Genomic DNA, 21984 nt, shown 5'->3' with positions numbered 1-21984 from the left:
AAGTCAAGAAGATTATTTTTTTAAAAAAGAAATAATTCTGGGAATTGGGCAGTGGTGATACACATTAGTTCCTAGAATTGGAGTTATAGAACAGTTGTACGCAGTCATGTGGGTGCTGGGAATTGAACCTGGGTCCTCTGGAACAACAGCATCTCTCCAGTCCCAGAATGATTTAGTTTGCTTTTCTTTCTTTTCTTTTCTTTTTTTCCTTCCTTTCAAGACCTGGCTTCTCTGTGTAGCCCTGACTGTCCTGGAACTCAGTATGTAGACCAGGCAGGCCTTGAACTCAGAGATGTGCCTGCCTCTGCCTCCCAAGTGCTGGGTTTAAAGGTATGAGTCACCACTGCCCAGCCTGTTGAATTATTTTATGCTGCATTTGTATAACTCTGAGAAACTTTGTTACTTTGCCTGTCTACAACACCTGATTGGTCTATTGAGAGCTGAACAGACAATAGCTAGACAGGAGAGAAAAACAGGCAGGGCTGGCAGGAAGAGAGAATAAATAGAAGAAGAAAGTGAGAGGAGGAGTGAGGGGGAAAAAGGAGGAGAGGAGGATGCCAGGGGCCAGCCACAGAATGAGGAACAACAACAACAAACAGGTATACAGAAATAGAAAAAGGTAAGTGCCCAGAAGCAAAAGAATAACTTAAGCTAAGAAAAGCTGGCAAAAATCCAGCCAAACTAAGGCTTGTTATAAGTAAGAACAAGTCTCTGTGTATTTATTTGGGAGCTGAGTGGTGAGCCCCTAAAGAGCAAAGAAAGAGGAAAACCAGCTACATCACAGGTTTAGAGGTTTAGTCCATTATCATCATGGCAGGAAGAATAGTGGCATGCAGGCAGACATGGTGCTGGAGAAGGATCCGAGAGTAGAGTTCTATATCTGGATATGAAGGCAGCAGGAAGAGAGAAACATACTGTGCCTGGCTTGAGCATTTGAAACCTCAAAGCCTACCCCCAGTGATACACTTCCTCCAACAAGATCATACCTCCTACTAGGTCCACTCCATAATGACCAAGCATTCAAATATGTGAGCCTATGGGGCCCAGTCCTTATTCAGAGCATCACAATGTCTGTAGGCATTGTCTATGCCTACTGCCCATGGAGGTCCAAAAAGGGTACTGGATTCCTGAGATCAGAGTCATAGATGGTTGTGAGTCACCATAGGGTGCTGAAAATCAAACCTGGGTTCTCTGGAGGAGCAGCCAGTGCTCTTAACTTCTGGGCCATCTCTCTAGCTGGACCTTGAACTTCTGATCTTCCTGCAGCCACCTCTGAAGAGCTCAGATTACAGGCTGTGGTAGTTTAAATGTAATTGGCCCCCATAATCTCATAGGGACTGGCACTATTAGGAGGTAAGGTTTTGTTGGAGTGGGTATGGCCTTGTTGGAGGAAGACTGTCACTGTGGAGGCAGGCTTTGAGGTTTCCTATGCTCAGGATACTGCCCAGTGTTTCAGTCAACTTCCTGTTCCCTGAAAACCAAGATGTAGCCAGCACATCTGCCTGCACACCACCATGTTCTCCATCATGATAATGGACTGAACCTCTGAAATTGTAAGTGAGCCACCCAATTAAATGTTTTCTTTATAAGAGTTGCTGTGGTCATGGTGTCTCTTCACAGCAATAGAAACCTAAGATACACAGCACGATGATACCATGCCTGGTTGAAGCTTACTCAGTGCTAAGGATAGAACCCAGAGCCTTGTAGAGGCTCATTAATCACTCTACCAACTGAGCTATTTCTCCACACCCTAGAGTGTTAATATTGTCAACTTGGTTAGATTGAGAAGTATTTAGATTTCTAAAACACACTTGTGTGAGGGCACTTCCAGAGCACTGGCTAAGGTGTATGTGTGGAGGGGAACCTCCCTTGAATGTGGATGACACCACCCAATGTCTGTGGGCCAGAGAGGAATCAATAAAGGGAAGGAGTGAAGAAGTTGCTATCAGCTTCCTGGCAGTGAGAAGGAGCAGCACTGCCCACTACATTTTCCCAGATACAATGGACTGGAAGCAAAATCAAAACAAAATTTCCCTCTTTAGTTGTTTCTTGGTTATTTTGTTACAACAATGGAAAAAAACATCTAAAATATCTGGGTGGTGATGGTGCATGCCTTTAATTCCAGCACTCGGGAGGCAGAAGCAGGAGGCTCTCTGTGAGTTCGAGACCAGCCTGGTCTACAAGAGCTAGTTCCAGAACAGCCTCCAAAGCCACAGAGAAACCCTGTCTTGAAAAACAAAAATAACAACAAAAAAAATCTAAAATAACCATAGTAGCTTATAAATGATAGAGCTCGAATCTACATTTGAGAACTGACCCTACATGACAGATGTAGGATAGATATCTTACAGTGTTGCCACCAGAAAATAGACAAGGTGGAAATCTCAGAAATAGACAAAATGCTGTACAGACTTAGACTTACATCAGAATCCTGCTTTTATGTAAAGGGTTTTTTGAGACAGGGTTTCTCTGTAGCTTTGGAGACTGTTCTGGAACTCTCATTGTAGACCAGACTGCAGACTGGCCTCGAGCTCAGAGATCTTCCTGCCTGTCTCCCCAGTGCTGGGATTAAAGGCGTGCACCACCACTATCTGACTGTTCTTAAAGCAAGTTTCCCATTCCTACGTGTAGTTTTTATTTTTCTTTTCATGTGTTTGTGTTTGGTGCACATGTGTCTGCTTGTCTGCAGGTGTGTGTGTGTGTGTGCAAGCCTATTTCCAGGTGTGAGGGTATGCATGTGTGCGTAAGCATGCATGTGAAAGCCTTCAGTTACGTCAGGACTTTTCACCCTTTTACCTCATTCAGTAAGGCAGGGTTTCTCAATGAAACCCAAGGATGGCGGATTGGGCTTGTCTTGCTAGTCACTTTGCCCTAGGGAGCCTGTCTCTAACCTTCCAAGGATGGAATTACAGGTGACTACCACTCAGCATTTATGTGGATTCTGGAGATCTGAACTCAGGTCCTCATCTTTTTGTGGAAGGCTTTTAATCACTTGGTCATCTCTCTGGCCCAGTCCTACGTTAAAAACAAAACTGTATGAAATGGGTATGAAGGTACTTGTTTGTAATCTGAATATGCAAGGGCTGAGGCAGGAGAATTGCTCTACAATTATTTTGTGTGCAGGGAAGTGAACCTAGGGCCTCATGAACACTAAGCACACTGTCCACCATCAGCCCTGCACAACTTTTAAAGTATTGATGGCACATTCCCTCTATTCTAAAACCACATTGTTTCTTATGCTCTGAAAATGGCATCCTGTAGTTGGGGCTTTTGGTGAAACAAGAAAGAAATGAGGATTACAAAAGAAAAGAGATTTGAACAAAACAAAAACCAGTACTGAGGCTGTACTGCCATGGTAGAACACTTGCCCAGTCCAATCCTCGTTAACTACAGATAAAACAACAACAGATAAGCCCTGGGTTCAATCCTCATTAACTACAGATAAAACAACAACAACAAAAAATTGTTTACCTAATTTTGGTTCTTCTCCTAATATAAAATGTTTACTTTTTTTCTTTAGTTATTAATTGTTTTATTTTTTCTGAGACAGGGTTTCTCTGTGTAACAGCCCTGGCTGTCCTGGAACTCACTCCATAGACCAGGCTGGCCTCAAACTCAAAGAGCTCTGCCTGCCTCTTTTAACTCTAAAGCCCAGGTGGCTAGATTTTGTGTGTACAATTTGTAGGATTCAGTTTCTTCCTTCTACCATGTAGGTTCCAGGACTCCAACTCAAGATAGAGCTGGCTGGCAGCAAGCACCTTTACCCATTTTGAGTCATCTTGCCGGCCCGAAAATCTTCAGCACAAAATGTGAGACTGAATGGAAGATCTTTGTTGTTTTCTTAAGCTTCATGGGTCAAATCTTTAGCCTCACACATGCTTGGCAACTACGCTACCTATGAACTATGTCCCTAGGCCTGAAAGGCCTTTCATTTTATCCATTTTGAAATAAATGATCTATGAAAATAAAAAAATTCATATTTTAAGGATCAGTGTTTTTAACATGACAGAACAAACGATAGTTTTATTAAACCACTAAATGCTTGCACATAAATACATAAACTGCCAAGATTCTTGATAAGTGCAATACCATTTCCAAATAAGCATAGTATAACTTTAAATATTACATCATTTAGAATCACGATGGAAAACATTAACTTGTAAGGGATTACGCCAGTGTCCATTTACTGTCTATAGCAAAACTGGGTCCCTGGTAGATGTTTCAGCATATGGATGGTTCCTCTACAGCCTGAGCGCCCTCTGTGACAGCTTTGACACATTTGGCCATTGTCTGTGAGGCTCTACTGATTGAATCTGAAAGACATTAAGAACATGCATTTTGTTATTACAACCTCCTTTCTTGTTTTGGAAAGTATTTCAGATTTCAGACCAGACAGGAACCAAGTTATCCTCAAACTTGGGGTGATGCTCCTACCTCAGATTCCTGAGTGTTGAGATTACAGGGAGGAGACACTATGACAAGTTTTTGCTGATGTGACTTTAGAACACATGGAAAATTTAATGCTACACATATTCAAGAACAAAAGATGGTGAGGCTGTAATGCAATTATAAGTAAGCAACACACTTTGCATATAAGCTCTTTTTTTTTTTTTTTTTTTTTTTTTTGGTTTTTCGAGACAGGGTTTCTCTGTGGCCTTTGGAGGCTGTCCTGGAACTAGCTCTTGTAGACCAGGCTGGTCTTGAACTCACAGAGATCCTCCTGCCTCTGCCTCCCGAGTGCTGGGATTAAAGGCATGCGCCACCACCGCCCGACTCACATAAGCTCTTTTTAAAATTAGGGTCTTGTGTATCTCCGGCTGTCTATGAAGGCAAGGATGACCTCCTTAAACTATGATCCTCCTGCCTCCACTTCCTGTTTACCACCACAGCTTTCTGGCCAAATGCTTTTACTATCTAGCAATAATTAATAATCACATAAGAGCTAGATAACATTCCAGCACAAAAAATTAAATGATAGGAAGTTCTTAAAAATCTAGGAAAAATAATAGACACAACTGTTTATTAGATATGGTAGCTCCTACTCATAGCCCTTTAGCAACAGGATAAACGAAACAAAACACCTAGGAGCTGGCAAAGGCCTGATAAGCCGAGTTTGAGCTCTGTATCTCAATATAAAAGCTGGATGTACAGGCACACATCAGCAATCCCAATACTACTATGGCAAGAAAGGCGCTAGAATCTAAGAGACTCACCCTATAGCTTGGGCTAGCTAGCCTGGAACACAAAGCATGGCAGAAAAAGCAAGAGAATCTCAGTCATGATGGAAAGAGAGGACTCGCTTCAGAAAGTATGGTGTGGCATGCACAGACCTAAATTTCAGTTCACTAATTTTTCTTATAATGGTAAAATTTTATATTCAAAACCTGTTAAACATTTTGGGTGTTCAAACTTTGCTTACATGTCATAAACACACAAAAAGCTACAGGACTAGGGGTACAGTGCCCATGCTTTCAGCCCCAGTCCTGCCTCCTACATTACATTAGTTTTAATGTCTGATAATTTCAGATTAGAGGTCAGTGAGGTGGCTCAGGGAACAAAGGTGCTTGTCATCAAGCTTAATAACTTGAGTTTGAGTCCCGCAAGTTGTCCTTTGACCTCCACACTCTTCATGGTGAGAGTATGCTTGCCCACACACAAATAAATGTAAAAACACAAGATCTTCAGATTAACAGCAAACAGTGCTAAGCACAAAATATGTACAATAATAAAGGAGGTCCGGATTCTCTGAGTGGTCAGTAGTGGAAGTGATAGTTACTTACCTGTCATATAGAAGTCTTTTATAGTTAGCTGAGGTGGGACAAGTGGGTCAGCAAGAAGCTCCTGGTTCACTAGCTGAAAAAATAAGAGAAACCAACAATCATGCTGAAATTCGGTACTGTTGTGCCAAGATATACACCTTTAAGAAAACTGCACATAGGTAAGCTTTTACCTTGGCAAGTTCAGTTGCTTGCTGAAAGTAATTAGCTCCTTCAACGTCATCATATCGAACAAGATTAGGAGAGACCTCTTCTAGACGGTTCCTCACTTGATCCAGAGTATCATATGGAAGAGTGATACCTGCAATCTACAACAGATCAGATCCATGACGACATACAACTTTACTACTTAAATATGTCAGAATTGGGGCAGGCCAAGGTGACTCAAGACACCTAATGTCAAGCCTGAGGATTGGAGTCCATCCCTTGGACCCACTCAGTGCAGGGAGAGAAAAGACTCCCTTGGGATGCACAACCCATGGCCCAATACAATAAATGTCAGTTAGCTTGGCAAGGTGGCCCGGTGTTATGGAATATTACTTTAACCAGCAAAGTGCTACACTTGTTTAAAGATATGTTAAAAAAAAATGGGGGTGGGGTGGAGATGCTCTGCCTGCCTAAGGTACCCAATTGGTCTACTAAAAAGCTGAACAGCCAATAGCTAGACAATAGAAGGATAGGCAAGACTGGCAGGCAGGCAGAATAAGTAGGAGGAGGAATCTAGGCTCAAGAGGGGAGAGACAGACAACAATGAAAAGAAAAAGGGAGATGCCCGGGGCCAGCCAATCACAGAATAGGACATGCAGAATGAAAGGAAGGTAAAAGGCCCAGAGGCAGAATGCAGATGAAGAGAAATAGGTTAATTTAAGTTATAAAAGCTAGCAAGAAACAAGCTAAGCTAAGGTCAAGCATTCATGACTAATAATGAGTCTCCATGTCATGATTTGGGAGCTGGTTGGTTACTCTAAAGAAAGCCTGGTACAGAGGCTCAGAGGCTAAGAACACTAGCTGGTCTTCCAGAGGTCCTGAGTTTAATTCCCAGCAACCAAAAGATGGCTCAAAACCATCTGTAACGAGATATGGTGCCCTCTTCTGGTCTGCAGGGATACATGCAGATAGAACACTGTATACATAATAAATTAAAACAAAACAAAACAAAACACAACAAAAAAGCCTAGTACAGCATAGACCCGTAGTACTAGCATTAAGGAGGTAGAGGCAGGTGGATCTCTGAGTTTGAGGGCAGTCTGGTCTACAAATTGAGTTCCAGGGCAGCCAGGGCTACACAGAGAAAACAAAACAAATCAAAACAAAAAAAGGTCCTGACTAGGATTTAGTATGTACTTTAGACTGGGCTCAATCTCCAGGACCAAAAGAGAGGGCAAAATAATTCATAACTGCAACAATGGTGAAATATTGCAGCATTACTAAAAGGAAGAAAATTCTGTTATCTTTTTTCTTTTTTGGTTTTTCAAGGCAGGGTTTCTCTGTGTAACAGTGCTGGCTTTCCTGGAACTCACTTTGTAGACCAGGGTGGCCTTGAACTCACCAAGATCTGCCTGCCTCTGCCTCCCAAGTGCTGGGATTAAAGGTGTGAGTCACCACTGCAGGGCCCTATTAATATCTTTTAGCAGACAAATTTTTCTTTTCTTCTTAAAAATTTATTTATTACTTTTTTGTGCATGTGTTTTGCCTGTGTGCATTATCAGTGTACTATGTGCATATCTGATCTTCAAGGAGGCCAAAATGAGTTACAGATCTTGTGTGTCACCGTGTGTGTGTGTGTGTGTGTGTGTGTGTGTGTGTGTGTGTGTGTGTGTGTGTGTGTGTGTGTGTGTGTGTGTGTGTGTGTGTTGAAAATTGTACCCAAGTTCTCTGGAGGAACAGTCAATGCTCTTAACTGTTGAGTCATCTCTCCAATCCAGACAGATTTTTCAAGGAAGCATCACATGTGGAATATAGATTTCAAAAATTCTAATTCATAAAACGTCACCATATTAATTTATCGGCAGAATGTTGCTCCATAGAAGAGAGAATACTTAGCAAGTGCATGGTTCTGAAGTAAAGGATTACAGAGATGATGCTAGGCTAAATATTAATGCTTGCTTTAATGCTTCATTTTCTGAAGGCTTCTTCTACACTACCAGGTTATGCAAACCCTCCCTCATTTTAAAGAAAAACTTTCTGTGATTCTAAAAATCATTCTTACAAGCTAACATGTCTAGCATGTCTTTTTTTTTTTTTTGGTTTTACGAGACAGGTTTCTCTGTATTGTTTTGGAGGCTGTCGGTCCAGCCTGGCCTCGAACTCACAGAGATCCACCTGCCTCTGCCTCCCGAGTGCTGGGATTAAAAGCGTGCGCCACCACCACCCGGCCGTCTAGCATGTCTTAAGCATGCATCACTATGACATGCCTTAATGAATGAACACGCAGCTCAGTGACAAAGCTCCTGCCTAGAATCTACTGAGCCACTGGGTCTATTTCTAGCACTATAAATTATATACAGGAATTTACTGAACTCAGGACTTCATGCATGCTAAGCAAGTACTCTACCAACTGAACTCCGTCCCCAGCTGCTTAACGAATATTAACAAATAAAAAAGACTTCAAAGAAATGCATCAAAAAAAATACCTCTGAGAGAGCTCTTATGATTTTCCAGTCTTCTCTTGCCAAGCCAGGAGGCGTCACGGCTACTTTGGTTTGCTGGGCTCTTCCCTCAGTATTGACATAAGTAGCAGACTTTTCTGTGTATGCAGCCCCCGGGAGAATAACATCAGCTATGGGAGCACCCACATCACCATGATGGCCTGTGAGGAGAAAAGTGATGAACCACATTTTAGGTCAGTGTGCGTTACATAGTTAAGACCATGTATCAATACCTACTACCACCAACAAACCAACCCAACATGCACTGGTTACTACTATACCCAAGACAGCATACCTCCTTTGTAATTCCCATTTTTATTTTTGCAGTTCTGGGCATCAAACCACTTATTTTCCATTGAACTACACTCTTTTTTTTTGAGATGGAGTTTCTCTGGGTAGCGCTGGCTGTCATAGAACTTAATCTGGAGACCAGGCTGGCCTTGAACTTGAAGATCAGCCTGCCTCTGCTTTCTGAGTGCTAGGATTAAAGGCATGTGCTACTATGCTCAGTCATTTTCATAGGTTTAAAATGAGAATAAGAGTGTAATTCAAGCTCGGTGGTGGTGGCACATAACTTTAGTCCTAGCACTCAGGAGGCAGAGGCAGGCAGATCTTCAAGTTCAGGCCAGCGTAGTTTCCAGAACCTCCAGGGCTACATAGACAAAAACTTTGCCTTGAAAAACCAAACAAGCAAGCAAGCAAGCAACCAAAAACAAAACAAACAATAAAAAATCAAAACACCCTTAAAATCCAAAACCCTATTAAGACAATACATATTATTCTAATGGGATGTGGTGGTGCCTATACTCTCATCACTGAGGCAGAGGATCAGAAGTTCAAGGCCATCCTTGGCTACACACTGAGGTTAAGGTCAAACTAGGATACAAGATTCTGCCTGAAGAGAAAAGAAAAATAAATGACATGCATATCAAACTGACTACCCCTAGAAAGCACTAGAATAAGATTTTCGTTCACTCATTTTGATTTATATCAACTATATATAAACTAAAGATATAATAATATCTTTCTTTATTTTGGTTGTTTTGAGACAGGGTTTCTCTGATTAGTCCTGGAACTCCCTCTGAAGATCAGGTTGGCCTCAAACCCAAGAGATCCTCCTTGTTCTGCTTCCAAAGTGTTGTGATTAAATGCATGTACCACTGCTGACATAAAATCTTATATAATAACTTTTAGATAAGATTCTTACTTTATATGTATGTTTACTTGCATGTATGTGTGTGCAACACATGTGTGCTGACACTCTCAGAGGCCAGAAGAGGTTGTCAAATACCCAGGCCCTGGAATTACAGACAATTGAGAGCTATCATGTGGAGCTGACATTCAAGTGGTTTTAACTGCAGACCCATTTCTCCAGGCCCTGAACAAAGATTTTTATGGCAATAAAAATAAAATATCTAGCCGGCGGTAGTGGCGCACGCCTTTAATCCCAGCACTCGGGAGGTAGAAGCAGACGGATCTCTGTGAGTTTGAGACCAACCTGGTGTACAAGAGCTAGTTCCAGGACAGGTTCCAAAGCCACAGAGAAACTGCCTCGAAATACAAAACAAAACAAACAAACAAAAAAACCTACTACTATAAATTATATCCATGTATACAATAAAATTAAAGCTTGTACTGCAGTTTTAATTTTCCAGAAATATACAACGCACTACTTACTCTAGTAAAACTTAATTATGTTTACAAGTAGGAGTTCAAAAGAATGCATCAAATACAGAAAGTGAGTGTGCCAGGTTAACTGTAACCTATTCTTGCTAAGGTTGAGTGTAATGTAACTTACTTAAGCCAGACACAGTGCACACCTGCAATCCCCAGGACCAGGAGGCAGAATATGAGGCTCATGAGTTCAGGGGCAGCCAGGGCTACATATCAAGACCTTCTCTCAACGACCAAGAGCTGGAGCTATAGCTTAAGTGGGGAGTACTTGGCAAGCATGAAAACACACATGTACGAGGTCTGTGGTAAAGCCTCTACACAAGCAACAACAAAACATGACTTACTGCATGTCCCGTAATACAGAATCTAAGTGATTAGTTAAATTTTACAGTTTCGTCAGGCATGGTGGTACATGCCTATAATCCCAGTACTTGCAAGGTGGAGGCAGGAGGATCAGGAGTTCAAGGTCATCTTCAGCTATGCATTGAGTTAGAAGTCAACCTGAGCTACACAAGATCTTGTTTCAAAGAAAAAAAGTTATAATAATATTTTGCACTATTAAAAGTTCTTTTCTCTAACAATACATAATAGCAGTATATTATTAGTAATTAATAATACTAAACATTCTGATAGTTTTATGTTGTCCTGGCTGACCTCAAACCTGTATTCCTCCTATCTCAGCTCCCTGAAGACAGTAACTACTGCTGCAGGCAAGAAATCTTTTTTTTTTTTTTAATTATTTTGTGTACGGCTATTTTGTCTGCATGTATATTTGTGCACTACATACAAGCCTGGTGTCCTCTGAGGTCAGAAGAGGGTGTTGGAACCCCTGGATTGGAATTACAGATGGTTGTGCACTGCCATGGCAGTGCCTAAAGTCAAATCTAGGCTATCTGAGGAGCATCCAGTGCCCATGACTGTGGATCCCCATCTTCAGCCCGGTATGTAGTTTTTTTTTTGTTTGTTTTGTTTTTTCGAGACAGGGTTTCTCTGTATTGTTTTGGAGGCTGTCCTGGAACTCACAGAGATCCGCCTGCCTCTGCCTCTGCCTCCCTAGTGCTGGGATTAAAGGCTTTCACCACCAACGCCTAGCCAGGTATAGTTTTTTTTTTTAATTTTTTTTTTTTTGGTTTTTACAAGATAGGGTTTCTCTGTATTGTTTTGGAGGCTGTTGGTCCAGCCCGGCCTCGAACTCACAGAGATCCGCCTGCCTCTGCCTCCCGAGTGCTGGGATTAAAGGCGTGCGCCGCCACCACCGCCCGGCCGACGGGTATAGTTTTTATTAGCAGTGTCAAACATAGTAACATCTACCATGGGTTTTTAAAGACTGCCTCAAACTCTTGTCTCATCCTATATGGGCAGGTATCACAAGCATATGCTACCCCTCTATATAGCAAACATATCTGTTTGTTTTGATTTCTAAAATAAGGTCTATTATAACACTTGCAAATAAAAAAAGTCACAGACTCAGATTAATCAGACCCAAAATCTATACATTTCAATAAACTTCTAAACAGAACAGCTATTCAAAACAGAAATTGTATGTATCAAATAGCTTTTAATATACACCATGCATGACTCTCTTTTTGTTTCTGGTACCATGGTGCTACTTGCCTTGGTAAATAATGAAACAATCCTTTGGCAAGTCCTGTCGTGTGATACAACCTCCATCTGCTCCTAGAAGAAACAGCACTTTGGGAGGGTTCTTCCTAATTGCGTCTATCCCAGGTTTATAGCCAAGGTCCAAAGCAGCTACCTGGCTTGCAATCCTACAAAACAATTGTGGAATTTCAAATACATACAGCATTTTCAGTATAAGCAATTCAATTTGAGTAATTACACAGGAATAATTTGAAGTTTCTTTTATATACACAACTCTTACCCACTTAAATGTAAGATGCATAGCATAGTGTCTCTTTTCCTTTTTTGGGGGGGAAGGGGGCTTGAAACAGGGTCTCTTTGTGTAGCCCTGGCTGTTCTGGAACTCACTCTGTAGACCAGGCTGTCCTTGAACTCAAAGATCTGCCTGCCTCCGCCTCCCAAGCACTGGGATTAAAGGTGTGAGCCATGGCCCAGTTCGTTCGTTCGTTCTTTCCTTCCTTTCTTCCTTCCTTCCTTCCTTCCTTCCTTCCTTCCTTCCTTCCTTCCTTCCTTCCTGTGGTTTTGGAGACTGAACCCTGACTCTTGTGTGTGCTGGGCAAATACTGTAACAGTGAACTACTCATCCTCCTCTTGACACTTCTTCATGAAACAAAATATGCAATGGAGTAATTATGGAAACTTTAAGTCAATGTAAATGGCTTACATTCAACACAGTGAGACATAAAACACCAGCAAATCAAACATCCTCACTAGAAAAAAGACACAGAATATCAAAAATCAAAAGGGAGCTAGATGTGGTGGCATATCACCATAATCCCAGCTGAGGCAGGAGGACCACCAGAAATATGTCCAATCAGAGCTATAGTCAGTTCAAGGTCAATCTGGATTGCATAGCAAGATTCTATCTCAAAAAAACAAAGAAAGAAAAAAAAAAACTAAAAGGGAGAAATTTAAAACTATTAATAAAACAATAAATCAAATAAGGGATGATGCTGATAGTTCCAGCTACACAAGGGCCAGAGTTATGAAGAGGGTTACAAGTTTGAGGCCAACCTGGTGGGGAAACATAGCAAGTTCAGAGCTATCTGGAGATACAGCAAGACCCTGCCTCAAAAAAAAAAAAAAAAAAAAAAAAAAAAGGGGGGGGAGCCAGGCATGGTAGTGCATGCCTTTAATCCCAGCATTTAGGAAGCAGAGGCTATTCGATCTCTGAGTTCTAGACCAGCCTTATCTACACAGCAAGTTCTAGGCCAGACAGAGCTACACACAGATACGCAGCCTGGAATATACCTCTATGGAATTGTTTTCTACAACTATTGTTTATTTCAGTCAAAGTATCTCCTAAGAAAGAGGCTAGTAGAAACACACAAAATGGCTCAGATTAGTCCAGTGCTTCTATTCTTATAACCTAAGGAGGCAATCTAAAGCTCAGAGTTATCTGTGCTATCGATGCGTAATTTGTTTAATTTTGTAGCTGAGAATGGAAACCAGAGCCTTGCACTTAGATAGGTAAGCACTTTATACCACTAAGCTACACCCATCATTCTCAGAATTATTTAAAAGTCGTTAGAAAGTACCATCAGTATACATGCTAAAAAAAAGTTATATATTATTATCATAAATAACTTCATATCTTTTGTTTTATTTTAATATTCTGTCCTATTGGCTTTTATTTGTCTTTTTTTTCTTGAGAGAAAGCATGAAGAAGGGTGGGCAGGGAAATGGGGAGGACCTGGAAGGAGTTGAGGAGGGGAAAGAATAGGATCAAAATATATTGTATAAAATTCTTTTGGGTTTTTTGTTTTGTTTTTCAAGACAGGGTTTCTCTGTATAATAAACCAGGCTGTCACAGAGATCCGCCTCCTCACCTTAACCCTAGCTCTAACCTGAGTGCTGGCATTAAGGGCATGTGCCACCATGTCTAGCTGAATTTTTAAAGGAAAAATTTCTAAAGGAAATAGTTCATAAAGGATTTCCAATTATAGGTGAAAATTCTTAAATAATTTATCTTTATTTCATTTGCATTGGTATTTTGCCTGCAGGTATGTCTGTGTGAGAGTGTCAGATCTTGGAGTTACAGACAGGTATGAGCTGCCATATGGGTGCTGGGAATTGAACCCGGGTTCTAAGGAAGAACACCCAGGGCTCTTAACCACTGAGCTATTTCTCCAGCCCCTAGGTGAAAATTCTTATTTAATACTGAAAGTAAGATAAATCAGCACACAAAATTTATAGTCAAAGTATGATTTCAACTAAATAACTAAAAGCAATCATACAGGGAAAAAAAGACTAGAAGGAAAGGAATTAAAATAGCACTAGCAAGTATTTTCAGATTATGACATAATTTCATTTTCATACTCTATTCTCTTTTTAGCTTTATTAAAAAATTAGCATACTTGAATGTTTACAAAAAATCTTTTTAACTAAATTCTCATACTAGATTATATGTTTATCATCAAAGTCAGAGGACTCACTGTATGTTTTTTTTTAAGACAGAGTTTCTCTGTGTAGCCCTGACTTCCCTGGAACTCACTCTTAGACCAGGCTGGCCTCAAACTCCTCTATTTCCCAAAGGCTGGGATTAAAGGCTTGTGTCACCACTACCTGGGAAATGTTTTTTAATACAAGATCTCATATATCCCATGCTGTTATTAACTTGCATTCTTTTTAAACAAAACATTTTATATTTCATATGTGCAATAGAAATAATGTTTCTAAAAGCTGATTGTCCACATAAACATGGCAAGTTTGTCAGGAATGAACATAAATGCATGCATACTTGCAAATACACACACACACACACACACACACACACACACACACACACACACACACACAGTCACTTGAATTTTCTAAAACAATTAACAAACCTATGCAGGATATTCATAACTTTCCAGTCTTCAGTAACACCGCTTGTCACCCGAATCATCTGTGCAATGTTGGACACGGTTGCAAGAATTGCTGCTCCATCATTTCTCTGGAGTGCAGAACTGCCTAAAACCAACATTGGTTTTTTAGCTTCCTTTAAGACCTATTAAAAAAAAAAAAAAGCTGTGACCTTAAAACACTGCAAGTATAAGCTAAACCATTTAACCTTACTTGCATCTATATGTTCTTCCAAGTTAACATGAAGAATCATTAATGTACTTAACATCTGAGTTACAACAACATCTTGCCAATGTTATTGTGAAAAAGCTCAATACCACTTAATATAGAATTTACACAAGTAAGCACTGGGAATGAAAATCCTAGCCAAATATCATTTGGCTGGAATGAATTTGGGTAGGTCCCTACAACCTGGAGAGTGTCCCTAAAGATATTCAAATGGACCTGTCTGTCATTTAAGCACTTGGGAAGAAGGAAAAGAATCATTAGGTTTGAGGCCAACCTGATCTACATCATGAATTCCAGGCCAGCCAGGGCTACAAAGTAAGACCCTGTTCCAAACAAACAAAAAGAATAAAAATGTTAAAACACAAAAGAAGATATAATATGGAAGGGTCACCACTTACTGCTTCCTATAGTCACCAAGACCCAGACAGAAGAGAAGGCAGGGAAAGCAACCAAGCATTCCTAAAGCAGCAAAGACTGTTTACCCACACAGTAAGTCTCCAGAGGACAGGAAACCACAGCTTGGTGGAAGATGGGAAAATAAGTAAAACTGAAGAACAAACAGCTCACACAATAGTTTTAAAACAACAAAACAACTGGCTGGTGGTGGTGCACACCTTTAATCCCAGCAGAAGCAGAGGCAGGTGGACCTCTGTAAGTTCAAGGCCAGCCTGGTCTACTGAGTTAGTTCCAAGACAGTTAGAACTGTTGTTATAGAGAAACCCCATCTTGAAAAACAAACAAAATACAATAAATTAAAGGACTCAGAACTTGGAGAGAAGCAGGAATTCGGTTCCTAGCATCCACATGGCAGCTCACAACCATTTGTAACTCTAGTTCCAGGGCATCCAATACCCTCTTCTGATCTCTTTAGGTACCAGACTTGCAAGTAGTAGATATACATGTAGGCAGGCAAAATATTTATACATATAAAACAAAACTAGGGACTGGAGAGATGGCTCAGCGGTCTTGCTGCTCTTCCAGAGGATCCAGGTTCAATTCCCAGCACCCACATGGCAGCTCACCACTGTCTGTAACTCCAGTTTCAGGGGATTTGGAACTCTCATGCAGACATACATGTAAGCAAAACACCAATATACATAAAAATAAATAAACTTAAAAAAAATCAAAAACCAGCAACAGTAGATATGGATAACTTAAAAGCACCTGGCTGAAAAGATGGCTTCCCGAAGCAATGCCTTGCAGAATTTTAGGAGAGTCTCCTAGATGGTCGTATCTGTAAGTGAGGTCCACTGGACTACCTATGAGGGCCACTCTTAAGTCATTATGAAGCCAGCTGAAACAAAAACAATTTTTGGAGTCAAATAAGCACAGCCCTTGACCTCAACAATTTTAAGTCCTACATCTGTTTACAATCGCAAAATGTCAAAAGCACAAAAGAACTCACAGAATATTTCATCTTAGCAGATACAATGTACATTTCAAAGAAAGAATGTTGTAAAAATGTATAAACAATTCAGGGAACAGATTTGTTGTGTAGGAGCCCTAAGCACAATGTAAACAAAGACTATTTGAGAATAAATAACTGACCTATAGGTTACATTTCGCAGTACTTGTATGGCAGACTCAGTATGGTACCGATAATGCTTGTGTGCAACAATGCTCATTTATTTGTTACCCTGAAGCAGTAACTCCCTCTTTCACTCTCAACATTTCCAACATGAATTACATGTTCACACTACTGTGTCTACAACACAAGTGAAAAGCACTGGGGTGGGGGATGTTCTACAAAATAACTAGCCTGTACTTTGCAAAGGATGTAAAGGGGGGAATGAAATGTGATGACATTAACAGCAATGTGTGACTCTAGAAGGACATTAGACAAGGACGACACTGCTCTAAGAGATGGGGCATGGAACACAGTTCAGCTGGCAAGTATTTACCTAGTATACAAGGAAAAGCCCCGAATTTAGTCCCTACCACCAAAAGACAAACAAAAAACAGAGGGTGGGGCTGGCTAGACAGCTCTGCAAGTTAAGGCACCTGCCACTCAATTCAATTCCTGGGACTCACATGGTGGAAGGAGGGACTAACTCCTGAAAGCTGTCCTCTGATTATAGCATGTTCATGCCCATATACATATACACACATAAAATAAAATCCAAGCAAACATGCCTGTAATTCATGAAGAGAGGTGGAAGCTGAGGGATCAGGAGTTCAAGTTCAACTTTAATTTCACTGAAAATTCAAGGCTAGTTTTGACTACGTCATGAGACCTTACTTTTTTTTTTTTTTTAAATTAGCCAGGCAGTGGTAGCTAACACCTTTAATTCTAGCACTTGGGAGGCAGAGGTAGGTGGATCTCTGAGTTCAAGGCCAGCCTGGTCTACAAAGCGAGTTCCATAACAGCCAGAGCTACACAGAGAAACCCCATCTTGGCGAAAAAAAAAGTACAGGACCAGCACTTCTTGAGGTAAAGGCAGGAAGATCAGGAGTTCAAGGTCCACTCTGACTTATAGTGAGCTTGAGGCTAGCCTGGACCACAAGATAATAACAAGGAAGCCAGGTGGGGTGGTACATGTCTTTAATCCCAGCATTCAAAGGGCAGAGGAAGGCTGATCTCTGAGAGTTCTAGGCCAGCCTGGTGGTCTATACAGTGAGTTCTAGGCCAGGCCAACTCAAAACAAAACCCTATTAAAATAAATTGAAAGACAAGGAGTTAGGAATTTTCCTCTTGAATCACTACAACTAACATTTAGTAGGAATCACCTACAATATATTTACACACATAAAACAAAAACAACCTCATATGTTTAAAACTTTGATTACATGAGGATTAAATCAAGTTACGCACCTCTTTCGAATTCTAGCATTAAATAGCGGGGCCTCAAAACGTGGATTTGTGCCAATGAGAAGAACAACATCTGCCTCTTCCACACCAGCAATCGTCGTATTGAGAAGATAATTGGAGCGTAAATCTGTGCTAAAAGGGTAATATACAACTCAACCTTAAGATAAGAAACAGTAACAACATAAAGCCCTGCCAATAAACTTAGTATGTGCTAAAATGCATACCTAAGACTCCAAGGACTATTCTTTTATCATAAATCCCAGGGCACTCTCACACAAAAATTTTCATAAAGTATGCCTAACTTTTGTTTATGAGACAATGTCTCACTTTACAGCCCAGCTGGCCTTGAGCTTGAGGAGTCCTTCTCTCAGCCCTCCAACTGCTTGAGACTAGGCATGAACCATCATGCCAGGCAGGTGAGTGTAAATGAAATCTAACTTACAGTATTTATTAATGACTATATTCTCAGCCGGGCGTTGGTGGCGCACGCCTTTAATCCCAGTACTCAGGAGGCAGAGGCAGGCGGATCTCTGTGAGTTCGAGGCCAGCCTGGTCTACAGAGCGAGTTCCAGGACAGCCTCCAAAGCCACAGAGAAACCTTGTCTCGAAAAACCAAAAAAACAACAACAACAAAAAAGACTATATTCTCCTACAACTTTAACTGGTTTCATTTTTGAAGTCTTTTATTAGCATGCATTAATTACACATAATGGGTTTAGAATTCCATTTTCATACATGCATAATGTGTAACTTGAATATATTCACCATTCAATCCCCTCCCACTCCTGCTAATCTTCCTCTTCTCAAACAGCCCCTTTGTACTTTCCCGATGTTATATTTGATTCACATGTGAAGGTTCACTGGTGTATTAGAGAACAAGTGTATCAGAAAGTGAACCCTGATGTTACAGATGTGGCTGTTTTATGTAACTATGGTAGTTGAGAACAGCAGCACTTATCTTTAATCCAAGCACTTGGGAGGTAAAGGTTGCTCTGGAACAGAGTTCAAGGTCAGCCTGGAACACCAGAACCACCACCACCCAAAAAAACAAAATAAACCCTAAGGCAGCAGCCTGGGATACAGCCTAACATTCTTACCCTGCTCCTTCAGTGGGGAAGATCTCTTCAGTGCATAAGTTGTCAGAGTCTACTTTATTAAGCAAATCTTTCAGAGCTACTAAGGCTTCAGCATCCACCAAGCCACCTGCAATCGCGGCAACATCCTTGCCTTGGAAGCTCTGTAACTAGAAACAGACAAAAAGGGCACCATTTAGAAAACTACAGGCAGCAAAGACCATAATTGTTCAGAAAGTAAAACAAGTCATTTTCAAGTATCGAAAGAGAACTAAACATCAGGATGAATCAGTCATCTTTCCTGAATAGTGTAGCTATCACCACATCAAATAGCTTTTCTTTGCAGCAGATGGAAAGAAAAACCACAACTGAACACAATCAAGAGATTATGGGGACCCCTACCACCACAGATACATCCACATCACAGCTCCTGCATCTACAGCTCAGGAACACCATGAAAAAGGCAGAATCTCTTTATGTTTGTTTTTCTTAAGACAGGGTTTCTCTGTGTAGCCCTGGCTGTCCTGGAACTTGCTCTGAAGATCAGGCTGGTCTTGAACTCAGAGGCTGAACAGCTTCTGTTTTCCAAAGTGCTGGGATTAAAAGCATTCGCTACACCCAGTTTATGATAGAATGTACTGTATGAAAAAGAAAAAAGGCTATCAACTTGAGAGTGGGAGGGGAATGGGAAGGATTTGAGGAAAGGTAGCAGGGGGGTCCTGGAGGGAGAACAGGGAAGCGATGCAATTCTATTTCAATTAAAAACATTTAAAAAAATGGAAAAAAGTGAGCAAACATAAAACATGAATTTTAAAGGATGCTGTTATCAAAAATATTAGAAAATAACAATTTTAACCTTTTCTTTTGCTTGTGGATCAAATTAACTAGCACATGGTTGTTGAAATAACTTACGAGTTCTCAATTTAATATATTTGGGTTTGAATGCAGTGAACTACTTAACTGCTTTTTTTTCTAATAAACTTATTCCTAACAACAGTTCTTGTCATTGAAGCAGATTATAAAATTTACATACTTTTTTTGACACAGAATTAAAGCCAAGCTATATGTAGTCTCAATTTTTCACTCATACACACACACATATATTGGTTTTTCAAGACAGGGTTTCTGTGTAGCCTGGAGCCTATCTTGGCACTCACTCTGGGAAAAAGGTGTTCACCACCAACGCCTGGCAATTTTTCCTGTATTTTAAGAAGTATACATTTTCAGCCAGGCACTGGTAGCACACACTTTTAATTCTACCACTAGGAAGGATCTCTATGAGTTCAAGGTCAGCCTGGTCTACAGAGTGAGCTCCTGGACAGCCAGTACTATTACACAGAGAAACCCTGTCTCAAAACACAAAACAAAGAAAAAAATCACACATTTTCTTTGCCAAGTGCATCAATAATACATATTGAACAATCTGCAAAGCAGAAAAACAGTAACCCACATGTGACTAAAAAGCTCTCCACTGCTCATTCAGTCTAGGAATGAGAAGCAGCAGTGGTGTGTGCGGGACCAAGGTGAGCAACTCTAGCCTGGCAGGATTCTGTACATGTAAGCTTCAGGACAAAGCAGCTTCACATGAGCTCTGGAGAATGAAAACCATGGAGCTAGAGTTCCCTTAACTAAACACAGTCTCTTCTAAAGCACCCGCCACTCCCTCCAGGCTTTTGCTCTTTCTCTACACTGTCTTCCATCAGGTCTATTCTTTTCCCTTTTATTGGCTGCCGGGCACTAAACCCAGGGCTTTGCACATGCTAAGCACAGCAGTATGAGTGAGCTCCACCTTTGCTCTGGCAAGCTTACATCCATTCTCAGGCTTTGTTCCTGAATCACTTTCTTTAGGAAGGTATCTTGATACCGTAGTTTTGGCTAGGCACCCTGTACCCCTTTGTGTTTTCCCTGCTATCAGTCCTAGTAGAACAATAATTATGACTCTTTCTCTAGCACAACAAGGTGGAAGTTAGACATGTGTCAGTGATTTACCGGTTATAGTCTAAAATGTATCTAGTATACTATCTGAGATACAGCTTTCAAAAATGTCAAATAGAGACAAATTATAATCTTGGCAAGAAAGGAGAAAAGAATGGGTATGATGGCGCATGCCTTTAACCCAAAGCATTCAGAAGGCAGAGCAAGTAGATCTCTGCTTAAGGCCAGCCTGATCAGCTGGAGCTGCATAATAAAACCCTGTCTAAAAAAAATAAAAAGGACTGAAAGATGGCTCAAAGGTTAAGAACACTGACTGCTCTTCCAGAGGTCCTGAGTTCAATTCCTAGCAACCACATGATGGCTCACAACCATGAGATTCAATGCCCTCTTCTGGTATGCATACATACATGCAGATAAACCACAGTATACATAGTAAATAAATTAAAAATATATATATAAAAGAGAAAGATGTGTCCTGCCTTCACGGCCAAGTTGTTTCTTGGAAATGACACACTATTTATCCTATATTTCAATTTTTTACCATTCCAGCTACACGAGAGAGTGCATCTTCCCAGGAGGTGTAAGTTAAAAGCCCCTTTTCATTTCTGACCATCGGCTCAGTTAGTCTTTGACGTTTTAGTCCATCATAGGCAAATCTAGATAAAAGAAACCACACAATATATAGAATATTGAAAAGGAGCAACTATAATTTTCAAGATTAAAAACATTTAAAAAATGTTATTTAAATGAAAGATCACCTAAAGTGTCAGACAGAATAATAAATACCTAAGGCAGGCATGGTGACAATAGATAGATCTACCTTAGCTGGGCATGGTGGGACACACCTTTAATCCCAACACTTGGGAGGCAGGGGCAGTTGGATCTCAGTAAATTCAAGGTCAGCCTGATATACAGACAGAGTTCCAGGACAGACAGACTACACAGAAAGATACTGTCTTGTGTGGGTGGGCGGGGCTCTCCCTTTATTCCTTCATTTCCCCAAGCACTGGTATGGAGACCAGGGCCTTCACTCTATTAGGCAAGTGTTCTACAGCTAAGTTAAGCTACATCGCCAGCCCTTTTGAATCTTTATTTTGAAACAAGGTCTAAGTCTCACAGGTTGGTCTGAGGATCCTCCTGTTTCAGCTCCAAGTACCTTTGACCACAAGCGTGTACCACTATGCCCAGCATTTATAACTATTAATGTTGATTTCATCCCACCATTCTCTTAATAAAAAATTCACATTTTTAAATAGTTTATATCATTTTGCACATTAAAAATGACCATAAAGGCTAGAGAGATGGCTATGTGGTTAGGAGTATTTGTTCTTACAGAGGAACTGAGTTCAGTT

General features: G+C 40.7%; 1 protein-coding gene across 1 annotated transcript in view; it reads right to left on the bottom strand.

The window, feature by feature from the left end:
• Positions 1-3994: 3994 nt before the first annotated feature.
• Positions 3995-21984, bottom strand: part of Ndufs1 (NADH:ubiquinone oxidoreductase core subunit S1) — a 32665-nt gene continuing 14675 nt past the window's right edge. Inside the window, exons 10-19 of the mRNA XM_005070577.4 lie at positions 21174-21288; positions 18722-18867; positions 17628-17756; positions 15980-16109; positions 14572-14732; positions 11714-11868; positions 8411-8586; positions 5951-6085; positions 5781-5853; positions 3995-4313 (exon numbers count right to left, since the gene is read on the bottom strand). Coding sequence (XP_005070634.1) covers positions 4222-4313; positions 5781-5853; positions 5951-6085; positions 8411-8586; positions 11714-11868; positions 14572-14732; positions 15980-16109; positions 17628-17756; positions 18722-18867; positions 21174-21288 — 1312 coding nt within the window. The 3' untranslated portion in view covers positions 3995-4221. The remainder of the gene's footprint in view (positions 4314-5780; positions 5854-5950; positions 6086-8410; positions 8587-11713; positions 11869-14571; positions 14733-15979; positions 16110-17627; positions 17757-18721; positions 18868-21173; positions 21289-21984) is intronic.

Source organism: Mesocricetus auratus, unplaced genomic scaffold, assembly GCF_017639785.1.
Source record: "Mesocricetus auratus isolate SY011 unplaced genomic scaffold, BCM_Maur_2.0 Super-Scaffold_100010, whole genome shotgun sequence".
Taxonomy (NCBI): domain Eukaryota; kingdom Metazoa; phylum Chordata; class Mammalia; order Rodentia; family Cricetidae; genus Mesocricetus; species Mesocricetus auratus.
This window is presented reverse-complemented; position numbering and strand designations above follow the sequence as displayed.